At 28.1% G+C, this 18910-nt stretch overlaps 1 protein-coding gene across 3 annotated transcripts in view; it reads right to left on the bottom strand.

The window, feature by feature from the left end:
• LOC105844149 (palmitoyltransferase ZDHHC14) overlaps positions 1-18910 on the bottom strand; it is a 70653-nt gene that overhangs the window by 8295 nt on the left and 43448 nt on the right. For 2 of the 3 annotated variants that reach the window (XM_065802300.1, XM_065802299.1), the window contains exons 7-8: positions 7694-7766; positions 7493-7593 (exon numbers count right to left, since the gene is read on the bottom strand). In XM_065802300.1, coding sequence (XP_065658372.1) covers positions 7493-7593; positions 7694-7766 — 174 coding nt within the window. Of the gene's footprint in view, positions 1-174; positions 393-7492; positions 7594-7693; positions 7767-18910 lie in introns of all 3 variants that reach the window. The other variant, XR_010639820.1, reaches the window with a different exon arrangement.

The following is an 18910-nucleotide window of genomic DNA, read 5'->3' as shown; positions in this document are numbered from 1 at the left end:
AATGTATTCTTTAAGTTCACAATTGTGAAATTATTAAATAACTGTAGGAGACTCTAGTAAAGGTATATAAATAAAAATTTCATCTTTATTTACAAAATGTTTAATGACAAATTTTATTTATTACAAGACTTGTTCCTAAAATTTCAACTAAACCAGTAAAAAAAATTAATGTACTTTTTATTGTAATGCTTCTGTCTTTAAACCTTTAAACAACATTGAATATTCTAAAAACCATTCTTCTAAAATCACTCTTCTGAAATCATTATTCTAATATCACTTCTAAAATCAGTTCTTCCAATTGATATTAAAATTTGACAAAATCTTTTTTTTAACTGTGTAGCCATGGATCAAATTAAATAAGATGTGCTCTTTATAATGAAATCAACACATACCTGTATAAGATTTTAAAATGTGTTTATTTAAATATTCAAAATTTGACTTGAAAATACAAATTTACTTCTGTTTAAAAGAAGCAACAATCTTCTTTAGATCAGTCTAATAATAATAAACAGAAAAAAAAAAATACATATATATGTATTTATATGTGTGTGTGTGTGTGTGTATATATATAGAGATATTAGGAAAATATTATTTTCTCTGACAACTGGGTAATATTGCTAGATCAATGCAGTAGTGTAGTGGTAGCGTATGAGCCCTCCCTTATTAAGGAGAGTTTCCGAGTCCAATACCCACTATGTCCCTGGTAGTACTGCGATCAACTTACTTCTCCGTGTAGCAGCCTTGTTCATTAAGCGAGGGTTGTTACCACAAGAAAAGTAGCCTCCTTAACTGTAATGGCCGTATTGATCTTAAAGAAGTGTTAATTCACTTCTTTAAGGTCAATACGGCCATTACAGTTAAGGAGGCTACTTTTGTGAAATAAAAAAAAAGATGTTAATAAAGAAATCTTAATTGAGGCTTGTCAATTATGGAATAAAATGACAATTTCTTACAGAGAAATCTGTATAAAGAAAAGTAAACACTTCTATTCAAAATAGCTCTTATATTGATTCCTCTGAAGAAATGTGGAGCTTTTTTTTTGATGGAATGAGCATTGACAAACAACAATATTAGCACTTTAAATGTCTTTCAAAGCACTTTCAAAGTCCTAATCTTTCACTTGTCTTTTCACTTGTCTTTTCACTTAATCTAGCACTTTCTAGTCCTAATCTTTGGTTATACCATTAAAAGTATAAGTGAAAGGCAACTCTGCCTCTAATTATAACATGTTACACAAAGTTATTTTGTAAATATTGCAACTATTCATAAAAATTCAGCCATTTGATGGGAAACTAGGTTTGAATCCACAGACCATTCTTTTATGTGGTTTGGTTTAGCATCACATCACTCTATTGCGTTTCTCTTTGTTCTATATCGCTCTCCTTCTTCTCAAGACTGCAACCTTTTTGAAGTTATTTCTAATCAAAATGACCAAGCCCTTTTTTTTTATCCTTCAGCTAATATTGTTGCAGTTGGTGACTTTAATGCTCATAACACTGAATGGCTTGGCTTTAGTGTCAGTGACTCTACAGGCGTTAAGGCTCACAACTTTGCCTTTCACTCGTTAACACAAAGTTAACTTTTCACTAGATTTCCAGACAATCCAAATCATTTACCTTCACTACTTGACTTATGCCTTGTTTCTGATCCTAGTCTCTTTAAAACTATTATTTTATTCTTCCTCACCACAATGAATCCCCGTATCACCATACCTCTTAAAACTACCTTAGAGCTGACTTTTTCTGTGATTCTTTTTCGCGATGGCCCTTGCAAAAAATGCAAAAAGCCTAATGCTGATGCCTAAAAGCCTAAAGCCTAATGCCGAAAAATGCAAAAAGCCTAATGCCTTGCAAAAAATGCAAAATGTCTAATGCCGAAGCCCGCTATTCTCAGGTGATGAAATCTCAAATTTTATTTCAAAAATTAGGCTCTCATGACTTCTGGAGAAGCTTTAACAGAATCAATGATAAGGGCAAATCTGTTATTCCATCTCTCTTGTATGGTTCAGACTGTCACCTCACCTAAAGACAAAGCTGAATTGTTTGCTAAGAACTTTTCATCAATATCATCTCTTGATTCCACTAGTTGCGTTCTACCTGATATAGTCGACAAACAGGTTGATCCATTGCTAAACATTTGTTTCACTCCAGCTTCTGTACCTAAAGTGATTTACTGCCTAGACACTTCTACAGCTTGTGGTCTGGACAACATACCTGTTATAGTCTTGCAGAAGTGTTCTCCGGAGCCGTTGTCGATACTTTCAAGAGTATTTAACAAGTGCTTATTAGAGTCTTGGTTTACAGCATGCTGGAAAGCGACATTGGTTATCCCTATTTTCATTATTTTTCAAAAATTCTGGAGAAAGATCTAACCAGTCTAACTACCGTCCCATTAGTCTTCTTCCAATCATAAGCAATGTTTTTGAACCTTTTATAAAAAAAACATTTAATCTCTCATCTTGAATGTAATAACTTACTTTCTGACCATCAATATGGATTTTGATCTTCTCGTTCTACAGCTGATTTGCTAACAGTAATAACTGATAGGTTTTATCGTGCATTAGATAAAGATGGAGAGGTAAAGGCCAACAGTCTTGAGATTTTAAATAATTTTATGATAAAGTTTGGCATGCTGGCAATATGGATTTCAATACACTTGTTCAACTGCTAATTTGTTAACAGTAAAAACCAATAGATTTTATTGTGCATTAGATGGATGTGGAGAGGTTACAGCTATTGGTCTCGACATTTCCAAGCTCCCTTGTTATGGTGTATTATATAACATCTTAAACATTTTGAAGTAATTAATTTTAATTTTTTGAATTTAATACATTTAATGTATTTAAAAAATTTTGTTTTGCGGACATACACAGAAACAAATATTAGAACATTCCTTTATTTTTTTTTTAAACATCTTCGTTTCCAACAAGGCTGCAAGCAACCACTAATTAGAGTTGGAAGCTACTGGAAGAGAAAAGATGTAGATTGTAGAGCAAGATAATGATTGACAGACAACTTAAAGGATTGCAAATGATATGAATCAGGAAAGCAAGATGAAGGAAGCGAATTCCAAAGGACTGATGTTCAAGGAAAAAAACTAGACAAATAAGAGTTTTTGGAGTTTAAAGAGTTTTTGGAGTTTAAAGACAAATTTTGGAGTTTAAAGACAAATAAGAGTTTTTGGAGTTTAAAGAGTTTTTACTTTAAAACAGTCACAAAAAAAGGATGAGACTTAATTGAATGACAAGTAACACGAGAATGAATTTTAGTAGATGGCACAAGAGACACTAGCTCTTTAGAGCAGTGCCCATTATAGTATTTGTAGAAAAGAGAAAGAGAAGCAACATTATGGCGATGTGATTATGGTTGAAGGTTGGCTGCTAGAGCAGGTCTAACTATATTTGTTGCATTTTTGCACCTTGTCTAAATAAGAAAGCGCATCATTAGAAGATCCGCCTCAGATATGGCAACAGCATTCCATACAAGGCCAGATTTTAGTCTTTGCCTAAAAAAAAATCCTACAAGGCAGCAGGACATGAAGCAGATTGTACTGGATTACATGTTACCAGCAGCAGGATAACCTGACCTGAAAATTCCCGACAATTCAATTTTACCAGTAGCAGAATAACCTGACCTGACAAAACCTGACAATTCAAATTTATGATATTGAAAAAAATTTTGTTTTACGGACATACATGGAAACATACATAAACTGGAATGTTGTCAAAAGATCTCGGTGCGGATTAAAGAATATTCGCACACTAAAAACCTGCCAAATCTACAAACTAACAAATTCTATTAATTCAAAAAATACGCTGACTATGCGAAATTATGTTCTAGAGCATTCTGTCTTAAAGATTGCATTAAGTTTTCGTTTAGATTTTGTAAATTGTTTTTAAAAATATCAAACGAACTATTATTTTCATACTATCGCTCATTCACGGAGCCACATCTACAAAGCAGGAAACATTTTACACTTTTGTTAATTGTTTACAAATATAGAAGCTTAAAATGTATATTTTTTAAATTATCAAAATTTTGTAAAATTTATTATTTGTTATAGATTTTAGTTGTATATTATTATTTTTTAATATAAAAAAGTATGTATTTTTTAAGTAAATGTAATTTGATGTATGTGTTTTTCATGTTAATATATTTCTTTTAAAGCAATTTGCACAATTGATTTTGTAAACAAAAAGACTTTTAGCAACGACTGCATTTTCAATGTAATTATTTATAATTATCAAAGTTAATAAAACTAATTATAAATAAACATATAAGCATTAACTTTTCAAACTACACAAAGCAATAAACAGTCATTAAAAAAATATTACCTTTTTCATTTATTAAATGATTCAACTAGCGTTAATTTTATTAGAATCTTGTTGAAATAAGACAAAAGTATATAAATAAAAGAAATTACATTATACTTTTTGATCAATAGAAGAACATTTGCTTCTTTATTAAATCATCATTGATAGTAAGTAGTTACTTTATATAAAAAATGTTGGATAATTTTATAAAAAAGTTAAGAAAATATTAGTTCTAGATGTAATTTATTTAGTTTCAAGTTTTTATTTTGCGTTATTTACCTTTTGATGCCCGCACCGTTGAAAGGGTGTTACTATTACTCTTTGATTCACATTCAATTTTGATATAAAAATTGAGCAAAATATATGTTTGCTATTCTAAACTGCCTTTTTTTTCAAAAATGACCCCACCTATAAAATTATACAGTACGGGCCTGCTTTCTTAGTTAAGTTTTTTTTGTAATTGCCTCTCAATGGTCCAGTTAATCTTTCTTAGCGTTTTGTTTTTTTTTGTAAAAATTTTCTCAAAACAACTAAAGAACTGTGGACAAATTATTGCAACTAAATATTATATGGGTGGTCAGGAATCGAGTGCGATCGCACCTGCTTGCTGACCAAGACTGGTGTTTTAATTGTTTAATATGTTCTTTTTTATATTTTTTAACTATTTTGATAATAATTTTGAAAAATAAACAGTAATAATTTTATAAATATAAATTTATAAAAAAAAAAAAATTTATAATATTAGACTACTTTACCTATATTATAATATAAAATATAATAATGCTCATAATTTAAGCCTACTAAAAACCTATTGAAGAAATCATGAAAATTTTGCTAGTTTTTAGAAGGAATTTAAAAACAAAACAAAAACTTTTCCACATGTCGCAAAATATCTCGACAAGAAATTTCCATGTGTAGATAATTTGAAAATAAAATTCTTTGTATATTTGAAACTACACATTTTTTTATTATAAAAGTTTATTTGCTTTGATTAGGGATTGTCCATAAATAACGCAATGCTGAATTTATTTAAAAAAGAGTAGAAGGTCGTAAACTCTTTTAAAAAGCAATTTTCGTTAAACTTTATTAGCTTTTTTGATTTTATATTTAACTTAAAGCTCTGCCAGAGAAAACTTTTAATCTTTTTTGTTTTGTTTATTTTTGAAATTTGTGTTAAGAAATTTAGCATTGCTTTTGTTTATTAGTGAGATTTATGGACGATCCCTCATCTGAGATGTTATTAAATTTCTTTTACAGTCCTTCGAATAACTAATTTTAAAAACAGAAAAGCACTGATTGAAATAATAGAGTCTGTAGATATGCTATGGAAAAAATTTCTTGTTTTTAAAAATGAAGGAAGGGTGGGGGGTGGGGGTCTAACCCGTTTGCCACAGCACTGCTAAAACCTGTTTTTTGCGTACTTAAAAAAGGAGTTGCCTGAAATCCAAGTCCGCCTTACTCAGGGCCAGTGTATATGTATTACTAACTGTGTTAAATTACTCTCTATATAATTAAATTACTCAGTGTGTTTTTGTGTGCCAATATACATACATAATTATACTTATTATAGATAATTACTTATAAATAAAACACATGTGTTGCCAACACACTAAACAATTATGTGTTACATGAGTGATTGCGTAGTCATCAACCAAAAAGAAAAATATCTTAAATAATGAATATACTTAAAATCATGTGTTTTTCATCAATTTTTGATCATAATCTTATTTTAAAGTATAATTACAACATCAAGTGCTAAATGTGCACATAATACAACTTTTAATGGAAGACAGCAATTTTGTATGAATGATTGCTTCACATTTGAAGTGAAGCAACCACTTGAAGTGTCTAAGTTCATGTTAACATTTTTCATTTTTGGCTTTAAGTTGAGTTATTGTTTTAATTATAAGGTTTTTAAAGGCTGTAAAGGAAATGTTATAAAAGAGAACCCAAACCTCCAAGACATGTTGTGTTCATATTAAAAAGAATGATAAATAAAAAAAATTTTTGACTAAATTTTTTTTGATTAAAACAAAAGAATAAATGCATACCGAGAAAAACTAACTTTTTTATTTTAGTCGAAGGTCACCTCCATTTTGTTGAAGGCTAAAAAGTCAGCATAATACATGCCCCAATCTACAGAAATAATTTATTCAAGCATGCTTTATTCCTAACAGTTTCAGTACATGATGACATTGATTTTTTTTGTTTGTGTTAAAGATTATGCAAACAAACAAAAAAGCTAGTTGGATCTTATTACCTCAAAGATAAGAAGTTTGTCTTGCTTAAAGTTGTTTTGTTTTTTTAAATCAAGATTAATGATTTTGCAATGCAAACTTTGAATTAAGTAATCTATTATATGAGATTCTTGTAATCTATAATAGAGACTTCTTGTTTTTCAAAAAATTGGGTACTTCCTAGCCCACTGACAAAAAATTATATTCTTGTTTTATGTTTTTGTTTCTTGCTAATTCAAGATTTATGTGCTTGCTGCATAGCCTTAATGTTTTATAAACAAGGTATTTAGTTTTTATATTTAAAAAAACTTCAAAAAAAAAAAAAAAAATGTGTAAAATATTTTTTATTACTAATAACTTTTATTAATCATATTTTCCTTTTTACTATAAATGGTTTCACAAGCAAAAATGTAAAATAAATTAAAATTTTAATTTTGAAAAAAATTATAACTTATGATAAGATAATTCAAGATTTTGATTGTGTTAATTTAATATCTTCCAAAAGATTTCACAATGTCTTTTATTAAATATATATTTTATGAATAACGACAACATAAAATAATGTAGGAAGAAAAATAACCAACAAACTAACAGTATTTTGTAAATGTGATTTTAAAGGAAAGTAAGAATTACCAAGTTTAGGTTGTATCAGTACTGTATTTTTAACTAACTGGTCACTGTAATTTAAATAAAAACCAGTAAATACAAGAATAAAAATAAAAATAAAAAAGTTATAAGAAATATTCAATATAAATTATTTATAAATAAATTATACTCTTTAATTTTGAGTTGTCTAAAAATTAAAGAGTAAGCTTACCACCATCTCCATTATGCCTCTTGAATAATGGAGATGGTGGTAAAAATGGAGATGGTGGTAAAACCCTCAAATTAAAAACTTTTGTTGCCCCTATAGTTTATTTTATTTGTTGAAAAAACCAATTACCTTGGGTAAGCTGGACCACATATAACTTTAAAACAGTTGTAAAACACAGAACCAGCATAATAAGGATTTTCACCACGACTAGATATCATTAAACCTGTAATCTAAAATTATGACTCTGATAAAAACTCATAGAATATTAAATGTATAAAATTAATAAATTTTGAAGATTTCAAAGTTTTCATTATATAAATATAAAGATACCGAATATGAATGAAATCCAGCAAGTGCAGCAATCGGCCAAAATGTAATGAAACAAATAAATGCAACTATTGCAGTAAATCAAAACATCAAGGAAACTTTAATATTTTTAATTAAAAAAAAAGAGTTTGTAACTCAATTGTGCAATTAAATAAAAATTCAAAAATTAAATAGAGCAGAATATAAATAAAATCCACAAAAATGTAATTCTGAATTTTATATATAGACTACCTTCTGGCAATATAAAAATGTTTCTTAAACAATTTAAAAGTTTAATTACAAACAAAGACATTTATGGGAAATGCAAATACTTAGTGGGAGATTTTAATTTGAACGTACTGGAATATGACGCAAAAAAAAAAGTTTCTACAATATTGTATATCAAAATAGTTTTATTCCAACTATTAATAAACCTACTAGAATTACAAAAGATAGCTCCACTTCAATAGATCAAATTATAACTAACAATTTCACTAACAAAAAAATTAAAACTGGAATACCTGTAACAGACATTTCAGACCATTTTCCGGTTTTATAATATCAACAAAACAAAAAATCAATCAAATTTCTGAAAAAGTAAAAATTACTAAACGAATAATTAATGACGCCTTCCATTGTTCATTTTAAAAGCCTTTTATCTTCCACAGATTGGGGACCGGTCCTGAAAACTACAAATGGTAATATTGCTTATAACAGTTTCAATCTGATATTTCAAAACAACTATAATGAAGCATTTCCAAAAATTATAAAACTTATTAAAAAAAAAACATTTCAAAATCCGTGGATAACACTGGGTATCATAAAATCATCAACAAAAAAAAAACAACGCTCTATGAAAAATTTATTAAAAAAAGAACTTTTGAAAATGAGTCGAATTATAAAAACTACAAACGGCTTTTTGAATCAATTATAAAGTCCTCAAAAAAATCGTACTATATTAACCAGTTGATAAAATTTAAAAACAATTCACAAAAAACATGGCGTTTAATAAATGAAGTCATTGGTAAAAAAAGTATAAATTGTAACAGTCTTCCAAAAAAATGAATCTTTAATTGCTCAATCGTTTAATCATGCATTTGTTAATTCAGGCGTAAATTTAGCATCAAAAATTAAACATAATAAATCTGATTTTAAATCATACCTAACTGCTAATAATACCTTAGTGGAAAATGATAAATTAACTGAAAAATAATTATTAAATGCAGCCTCTAATTTAAAACTAAACAAAGCCTCTAATTTAAAACTAAACAAAGGTCTAGGTGTTGACGATGTTTGCAGTAATGTAATAATAAAATCAATTTCTTATTTAAAATCTCTGCCCATGCATATTTTTACTTTGTCTCTTGAACAAGGAATCTTTCCTGATAAACTTAAACTTGCAAGGGTGGTACCAGTCTTTAAATCTGGAGATGATACCAGCATTTCCAATTACAGACCAATCTCAATACTACCATGCCTTTCAAAACTATTAGAATACATTATGTATCATAGATTATTTACCTTTCTAGAAAATAACAATATCCTTTATAACAAACAATTTGGATTTAAAAAAAATCACTCCACAGATCAAGCAATTATTCATCTTGTTCAAAATATTTTTCAGACATTTGATGAAAATAAATATACGCTAGGTGTATTTATTGATCTTAGCAAAACGTTTGACACTGTTGATCATTATATTCTTTTAAATAAACTAGAAAATTAGGAGATTAAGCACTCAAATTTTAAATGGTTTCAAAGCTATTTGTCAAATAGGAAACAATACATTTCATTTAGCTGCGGAAAAACTGATAATATAAATATAAAATGTGGTGTTCTACAGGGGTCAATTTTAGGACCACTCTAATTTTTAATTTATATTAATGATTTAAGCAAATCTTGTAAGTTACTAGACACTATTTTGTTTGCGGATGATACAAATTTGTTTCACGCATGTCTTGATATTAAAATGTTGTTTAATTCAGTTAACATGGAACTCATAAAACTAACAGAATGGCTTAGTGCAAATAAATTATCAATTAATTTAGATAAAACAAAGTATTCTTTTTTCCATCGCTTTCATGAACGCGATAAAATCCCTTTAAAACTTCCAAAACTTTATATTGGCAGTCAATTTATAAAAAGAGAACAATCATTCAAATTTTTAGGAGTACTCCTTGATGAAAACGTTACTTGGACAAATTATATACATTATCATGAAAATAAAATCTCAAGAAATATTGGCCTACTTTATAAAGCAAGGCCATTTTTAAATCAAACTAGTTTAAAATTGTTATATTTCTTCTTTGTTCATAGTTACCTAAATTACGCAAATATTGCTTGGTGTAGCACAAATCAAAACAAAAATAAAAAACTTTTTAATAAACAAAAACATTCAATGAGAATAATATCTAATGTAGGCTGTTTTACTCACTCCAAAGAAATATTTATAAAGCTGAATATACTCAATGTCTACCAAATAAATATTTTTCATCTTTTAATTTTCATGTATAAAGTTAATAAAGAACAACAATAAACATTTTAAATTCGTTATTCAAAATAAATAAACGTAGATACTTAACCAGATACTCAAACAACACCTATATTCAGCCCAAAAGTTTTTATGCCACAACTGAGTTTTCATTATCCATTAGAGGACCAAAAGTATGGAATAATATCCTATCTAATAAACTTAAAACTCTTGAAACTCTTGACGAATTTAAAGTAAAATTGAAGCAAATGCTCCTAGTTAGTGATGGAGTGCTTGAATTTTTCAGGTGACATAGATAAGTTTTTTTGATTTAGTTTAAAGTTTATCTTTGTCAACCCTTTTATGGATTTGGTTGAAGCATGCTTAATAATACATATAAATATATATATATTTTTTAATTGGAAAGGTTCTACTCAATTTCTACTCAATTCTGTGTTCTATTAATAATTTTAGTATTTTATCTTAATTATAAAAAAAAAAAAAAAAAAAATTTGTTAAAAACATTTTTTTATTTTTTTATATTATTGCAAGTTTTACTTTGTGCAAATTTATATTAATTTTTATATACTCATTTATGTAATATTTATTTCTAAGAATTTGTTATTTTACTTTTTATTGATTACTTTATTACTTTAAAAGAAATTTTTTTAAAATTTTTAGATTTAAATTAAAAAAAAAAAAAAATTCTTTATGACACTGTAACTTTTTGTATATACATATAATATACATATATATATATATATATATATATATATATATATATATATACACATATATATATATATATATGTATATATATATATATGTAAATTATGTTAGTGTATTTTACAAATAGAGTGCTCAATGTTCTTAAAGAACAGAGCAATAATTAATTAATTAGTAAAAAACACTTATCTAACTTTTATCTTCTACTCGGAGTTTCACCATTGCTGGATCATCAGGAAGAGTTATATATATATATATATATATATATATATATATATATATATATATATATATATATATATATATATATATTTAATATGCAAAAATAAAGTATATATATACCAACCTAAATATGCAGATATAAGTATATATATATATATATATATATATATATATATATATATATATATATATATATATATATATATATATATATATATATATATATATATATATATTTTATATACACTTAAAGATGACCATGCAAAAGTATATATATATATATATATATATATATATATATATATATATATATATATATATATATATATATATATATATATATATATATATATATATATTTAGAACAAATAATTTTGAATTGTTTATCTTTGCTAAAGTTTTTATAATATAATAGCATGCGAAACACTTTTTAAATAAGGTAACAAAATACAACTGAAAATTGTTGAATAAACGCGCATATTTAAAAGTTTAAAAAAAGATTCTTAACAATTCTTTGCACTAAAGAAAAAATAATTAAGACATTTAAAAAATTGATACAATTTTTTTATATTTAAAAGCATTTATAATAAAAAATAAATACTTATATTAATATGAAAAAATAAACATTTTTATTTATGTTTTTATAAAAATCATTAGCAGTGATTTGTTACTTTTTTTAAATGCGTTTCAATAATATAAAAATGTAAGTAAAGATCAAAGTTATATTTATTCAAACGGCTTTCAAAAAAGTTTGTCTTTTCTTCCTTCTCAAAAAAAAAAAAACTTTAATGGTTCTTATATAAAGTTTATTTAAGAGACCTTTGCGGTTTAAAGTCGCCGCTTATAAAATTTTTTTTAAACTTTTACTTTTTTTATTTTTATTTAAAAGAAAATCTTATATAAATAAATAATATAAGTAAAGATTCAAACAACCTTCAATATTACTTTAATTAAATTCATCAGCTACTTTATTTAAAAGTGTTTTGCTAATATAAAAACGTTAGTAAAGATAAACGTGTCTAAGTTTTTTTTTTTTTAAACATCTATGCTTCCAACAAGGCTGCAAGCAACCACTAATTTGAGTTTGAAGTTACTCGAAGAGAAAAGATGAAGATTCTAGAGCAAGATAACGATTAACAGACAACTTAAAGGATCGCAAGTTATAAAATCAGGAAAGCAAGATGAAGGAAGCGAATTCCAAAGAACTGATGTTCAAGGAAAAAAACTAGACGAATAAGAGTTTTTTGGGCACTTAGAAAAAGTCACAGTAAAAGGATGAGACTTAATTGAATGACGAGTAACATGTGAATGAATTTTAGTAGATGGCACAAGAGACGCTAGCTCTTTAGAGCACCCCATTATAGTGTTTGTAGAGAAGAGAAAGAGAAGCAACATTACGACATTGTGATAATGGTTGGAGGTTGGCTGCAAGAGCAGGCCTAACTATGTAAACAATGCGTTTTTGCACCTTGTCTAAAAGAGAAAGGGCATCATTAGAAGATCCGCCCCAGATATGGCAACAGTATTTCATACAAGGCCGGATTTGAGATTTATAGAGATAGAAAATAGAATCAGAAGTAAGAAAGTGTCCAGCTCGATAAAGAGATGCAACCTGAGCAGATGCTAAGTTTTTTATTTTCAATGTAATTAAAAATCAATTTTTTCAACGCATTAATTAAAAACCATGGCTAAATCATCAATAATATATATATATATTTTTTTATCAATAATATATATATATTTTTATATATATATATAATATATATTGCTCTTGACATTTTAAAAGCTTTTGATAAAGTTTGGCATACTGGTCTTCTCCATTAGCTTTTTTCTTATGGTGTATCTGGCAACATCTTTAAGATTGAATCCTTTCTTTCCAATCATGGTATAAAAGTTGTCCTTGATGGACAGCACTCTTCTGCTTATTCTGTAACTTCAGGGGTTCCTCAAGATTCTATCCTTGATCCTGTACTCTTTTTAATTCACATTAACAATCTTCCAGATATTCTTACATCTAAGGTGGGATTGTTTGCTGATGATACTACCATTTATTATTGTTGTGATAAGAAGCCAACACCCTCTGATTGCTTGGAGGGGGCATTCGAGCATGAAAAGGATCTCACTTCTGCTACGGCATGGGGCTCACAATGGCTGGTGAACTTCAATACAGATAAAACTGAATTTTTTCAGCCAATCGTTATCGCAATAATTTAGACCTTCCTATATTTATGAATGGTAATGTACTCAATGAGTCATCTACTCTTCATCTTCTAAGATTAACTCTTACTTCCGATCTTTCTTGGAAACCATATATCAAATCCGTTGCAAAATTAGCATCTAGCAAGGTTGCATCTCTTTATCGAGCTGGACAATTTCTTACTTCTGATTCTATTCTCTATCTCTTAAATCTCAAATCCGGCCTTGTATGGAATACTGTTGCCATATCTGGGGCGGATCTTCTAATGATGCCCTTTCTCTTTTAGACAGGGTGCAAAAACGCATTGTATACTTAGTTGGACCTGCTCTTGCAGCCAATCTCCAACCATTATCACAATGTCGTAATGTTGCTTCTCTTTGTCTTTTCTACAAATACTATAATGGGCACTGTTCTAAAGAGCTAGCGCCTCTTGTGTCATCTACTAAAATTCATTCACATGTTACTTGTCATTCAATTAAGTCTCATCCTTTTTCTGTGACTGTTCCTAAATGCTCCAAAAACGCTTATTCGTCTAGTTTTTTTCCTCGAACATCAGTTCTTTGGAATTTGCTTCCTTCATCTTACTTTCCTGATTTTATAATTTGCGATCCTTTAAGTCGCCTGTCAATCGTTATCTTGCTCTAGAATATTCATCTTTTCTCTTCGAGTAACTTCCAACTCTAATTAGTTAAAAAAATTTAATTTATAGAAAAAAATATTTTATTATTCCGTAAAGTATTTTTTTCTATAAATTAAATTTTTTTGAGATTTAGTAACTCTTCCTGATGATCCAGCAATGGAGAAACTTAAAGTTGAAGAAAAAAGTTAGATATGTGTTTTATTACTAATTTATATATACATATATATATTCGGGTGGTTTTTTTGCATATAAAAAAAATTTTTTTAATTTGAAATCGCACAACCTCTTATTTGGTGAGGTATGATATAAAAAGTATATAGTTAAAATTTTTTTGGAAACTGAAAATGGGAAGTGGCCCCCCAAACCCTATTTCGGAACCCTAAATTGACTAAAATTTGTCTAATACCTTAATCTTGTAATTCTATTTTTATTTCATACAAAATACTGCTATAAATTGATCTGAAAAAAATAATATAAAGTATTAGAATGTTACAACATAGATAGTTCACAGAAGACTGGAAAGTACAACCAAATTTAGATTTACCCCCTCAGCACTATTTACCAAAAATCGCTCCTAAATGCATATTTTGATTTCATTATTGAAAAGTGTAAGGAAAATAGGGGGGGGGGGGGGTGTATCATATCATTATATATATTAAATTTCTATTATATTCTTTCTATTATAGTAAAAAAGTATAAAAATATTACTAAAGAAGATGGCTGCTTCAGAGAAAGCAACACACTCAACAACAAATTTTTTGCTAGTTGGACATATTCTCTCACAATAGATGGGCTGAGTCAGTTGCCAACAAGTGGTGTTGCCCTATGTAGAGCTTTTTATGAAATGATAATCAAAAAGTCAACTCTTTCAATATCCTGCAACACAGTTGCAAAAAAAGTTATGATTTTCTGGTTTAAAGCAAATATTCCAACTATAGCAAAGTCTCATGTAGTTGCTAAACTAAAGAGTATTCACAAGCAACATGTTCAAGTCTTTAAGCGCAAAAGTAGAAAATCAGCTACTCAACATAGCTATCAAGAAAAATTCACTGCCAAGACACTTTTGATATTGCCCATGGTGAATGGGATTGTCTCATCAAGATAATGAAGATAGACAATTTCTGATAGACCAGAGATGTCCCCAGAAAATGTTAATGATATCAGAAAACTTTATGTATAAGAAAGTAGTTGTAAAATACAGAAAATGCAAGCTTGAAGAAAAAAGGCGCTTTGAACAACATAAAGAAAGTAAGATTATATCTACAGATACATTAATGGATTGCAACCCAGATTACTCTTTGGATGAAAATTCTGACTGCAATGTCAATTCAAACACAAAAAGCTTTTAATCATCCAAATAATTCAAAACATTCTACTATGGGAACTAGTCATCTCTCGATTACAATATCCAAACGTTGTATTCTTGACAATCAATTCTTTCATGCAGCATTAGACTGAACAAAAATAATACCACGACAAGCAATGATGGTTGTCACGCCAGCCCTAGCTGCAATCGGTATTGATGTAAATAAACTAACATTTTCAAGTTCCACTCTAATGGAAGCTCGAACTACATACCCTGAATCTCTTGTAATAGCAGTAAGAAAAAAGTTCCAACCCTTGGTTCCACTAGTTGCTCATTTTGATGGTAAAATGTTGTCGAATGTTGTTAGAACCAGACGTGAATGTCTGCCAATTGTTGTATCTGGCTTGAATATTGAGAAATTATTAGGAATCCCTGAGATACCTGCTGGTACTGGCGCTCTAATGGGCCAAAAGGTAGTTGAGTTCATTCATGAATGGCCTGGCGTTGTGGAGCATCTTGCAGGTCTTTGCTTTGACACAACTGCAAGTAATACAGGAGGTCATAATGGGGCAATAACTATCATACAGAAGTCAATGAATCAAAGAGTTTTGTTTTTAGCCTATCGAAATCATATTTTTGAAATCTGTGCAAATGCAGTGTTTGATGCGTTTTTTGTTTCAAAAAGACCAAACATTGAACTTTTTGGTAGAGTGAAGTCCCAGTGGGAGCTAATAGAAAAGATAAAGTTTGAATCACTTGAAAGTGATAAAAGCGGAGCTGGATGCCTTACAAAGTTTGAAAAAGAGTGGCTTGCATCTTGAAAATCCAATGTGGTGGAAAACTTGAAAAAATACTTAAAGAAAACGCAACCAATTGATGATTATAAAGAATTCGGAAGACTAGCTCTTCTCCTTTTGGGAGAAAATAATGATACAACAACTATTTGCATTCCTGGGGCTTACCATCATGCAAGATGGATGGCTAAAGGTATGCACTGTTTAAAAATATTTGGTTTTTGTCATCAGTTAAATATCACAGAGAGAGAGAAATTGGGATTTTAAGAAGAATATGTCTCTTCATAACCACAATATATTCATGTTTCTGGTTTTCAGCACCTCTTACAACAGAAGCACCAATAAATGATCTCCTTTTTTTAAAAGTAATTGAGATCTATTGTCAAGTTGACAGCAAAGTTGCAAATGTTGCAAAAAATAAAATCTCTCAATCTACCAAAAGAATTCTTGACATTATCTCCTAAAACTTGGGCTAATCATGATGACTACAAGTCTGCTTGTAAGATAGTTCGCGCCATGAAAGTGGTTAATGACTGTGCAGAACGGGCAGTTAAATTAGCCACTGACTTTAATGAAGTTTTGACAAAAAATGACAATCAACATCAGCGTCTCTACCAAGTAGTTAAGTATCATAGAAAACATTTTTCAACTGAAGCTTCAAAGAAACAGTTAAACCATAATCATTCCAAATAACAACAATTTAATCTATTCAAATATGCATATATATATATATATATATATATATATATATATATATATATAAATATATATATACATATATAATATGAACTATTTATATATAGTTAAATACATTATAATAATAATATTAATATGGATATTGTTTTTCTGTTATATTTTAATTTAGTTATATGTCAAGGTTTGATTAAATTATGTATGTTATTTCATCCAAATAATTTTAAAGTTTGTTATTTGTAATACGTTTTCTTGAATAAATAAAGAAAAATTTTAATTCTTTTAAAAGTTTCATTCACAATATTTTTTGTTATTTTTAAATTTATAAATTTCAATTATGGCTGAGGTAGAAATGGCTGGTAGAGGGACACCAGTTGGGGCATATGGGCCACTGATACTCACAATAAAAAAATCTGAAGAAATGTTGAAAAAAGGCCTTTTTTAACTACTTATAACAGCTTTTTGTATCTTTACCCCTTCCCCTTGCCCCAAGATACCCCCACAATATATATATATATATTCATACACTTGTCGTCACCCTAAAAGTAAAACAGGTGCACGTAACACTGGCACTAACTGATTTTAATTCATTTTAGAAAAATTTCATTTTAGACAAAAATGGGGTTCTGAAGGGGTTACAAAGCAGGTGTGGGGGACCACTTAACATCATCAGTTTGCAAAAAAAATTATCTGTGAACTTTTTTTATTGAACCTCACCAATTAAGAGGGTGTGCAATATCAAATTAAAAAAAAAAACAAAAAAAAAACACCCTAATATATATATACATAAAAGTCTCATATCTATAAACATCTCCATACTAATGAAATTTGTTAATTCAACAAATATAACTGTTAAGTTATATTTTTAATTTAACAAATATGAATATATTTATTTTTTTAGAAAAAATATAAAAAAAGGATAAAAATTAAAAGAAAAATGGGACATAACGTACATTGTTCAGAAGATAAAAGAAATTTAATCAAAATATTACGAAACCAGGGTAAAACTTTGAAAGAAATTTCAAATTTAATGGACTGTTCATCTATATGGTATGCAATGCAATTAAAAAAAAAAATACACCCAAAACACATGGTCAAAAGAGGAAAACATCTATAAGAGATGACAAAAATATTGTTCTTTATTCCAAAAGAAATCCTTTTGCAATGTTAATAGAAATAAAAACTACTCTTGGCCTGCAAATTGACGCTTCCACAGTTAGAAAAAGGCTTACTCAACAATATGTTAAAGCCAAAGTACCAAAGAAGTGTCCATTTTCATCACCAAATAATATTAAAAACAGGAAACATTTTGCTAGAAAACACGTGGGCTGCCCATCTTCAAAATGGTGAATTATTCTTTGGTCAGATGAGACCAAAATTACCTTGTTTGGGTCAGATGCACCTAAAAAATAAGTCAGAAGACCAAAAAGAAAAGAATATGATCTTAGATCATCAAAACAGTAAAACATGGTGGTGGGAATCTTAAAATATGCTTTTCATATTATGGGATAGGTCCCCTTTTTTGGATCAAAGAAAATATAAACAAAGAAATATATTTAAATATGTTATGCTAGCCTTCGCAGAAGAAAACCTACCTTTGATTTGGATCTATCAACAAGATAATGACCCAATGCATTCAGCAAAGGTAGTAAAAAATAGGTTTCATAACAAGAAAATTCAGATTGTGAAGTGGCCAGCCCAATCACCGGACATAAATCCAATAGAAAATCTTTAAGCACATGTTAAAAATGAATTAGGAAAACTTACTAAGACCAAAAATAAAGATGAGCATAAGAAAAACATTAAATACATTTGGAAAAACATACCAATAAGTACATGCCAAAAATTAGTTGATACCATGTCAAAAAGATGTGCAGCGATAATTGCGAATAAAGGGTATAAAACCAAATATAAATAAACCAAATTAAAATAATGAAAATATGTACTTAATTTCAATTTACCTGTTTTTTTGCACAGTAGATATTTTTTAAGATAATCTAATTATATAGGCTAGTAAACAAATTTTGTTTTTTAATTGTTTCCTTATATTAAAAATATTAGTTAATATTTAAATTAATTGTAGAATAACTAATTAAATAAATTAGATTACTATCAAGTACTTATTTTGTACGAAAAGTCAAATTATTTAACAATTACCTATTATTTTGCACACCACTGTATATATATATATAT

The sequence above is a fragment of the Hydra vulgaris genome, chromosome 08, assembly GCF_038396675.1.
Source record: "Hydra vulgaris chromosome 08, alternate assembly HydraT2T_AEP".
In the NCBI taxonomy this organism is placed as follows: Eukaryota; Metazoa; Cnidaria; class Hydrozoa; order Anthoathecata; family Hydridae; genus Hydra; species Hydra vulgaris.
This window is presented reverse-complemented; position numbering and strand designations above follow the sequence as displayed.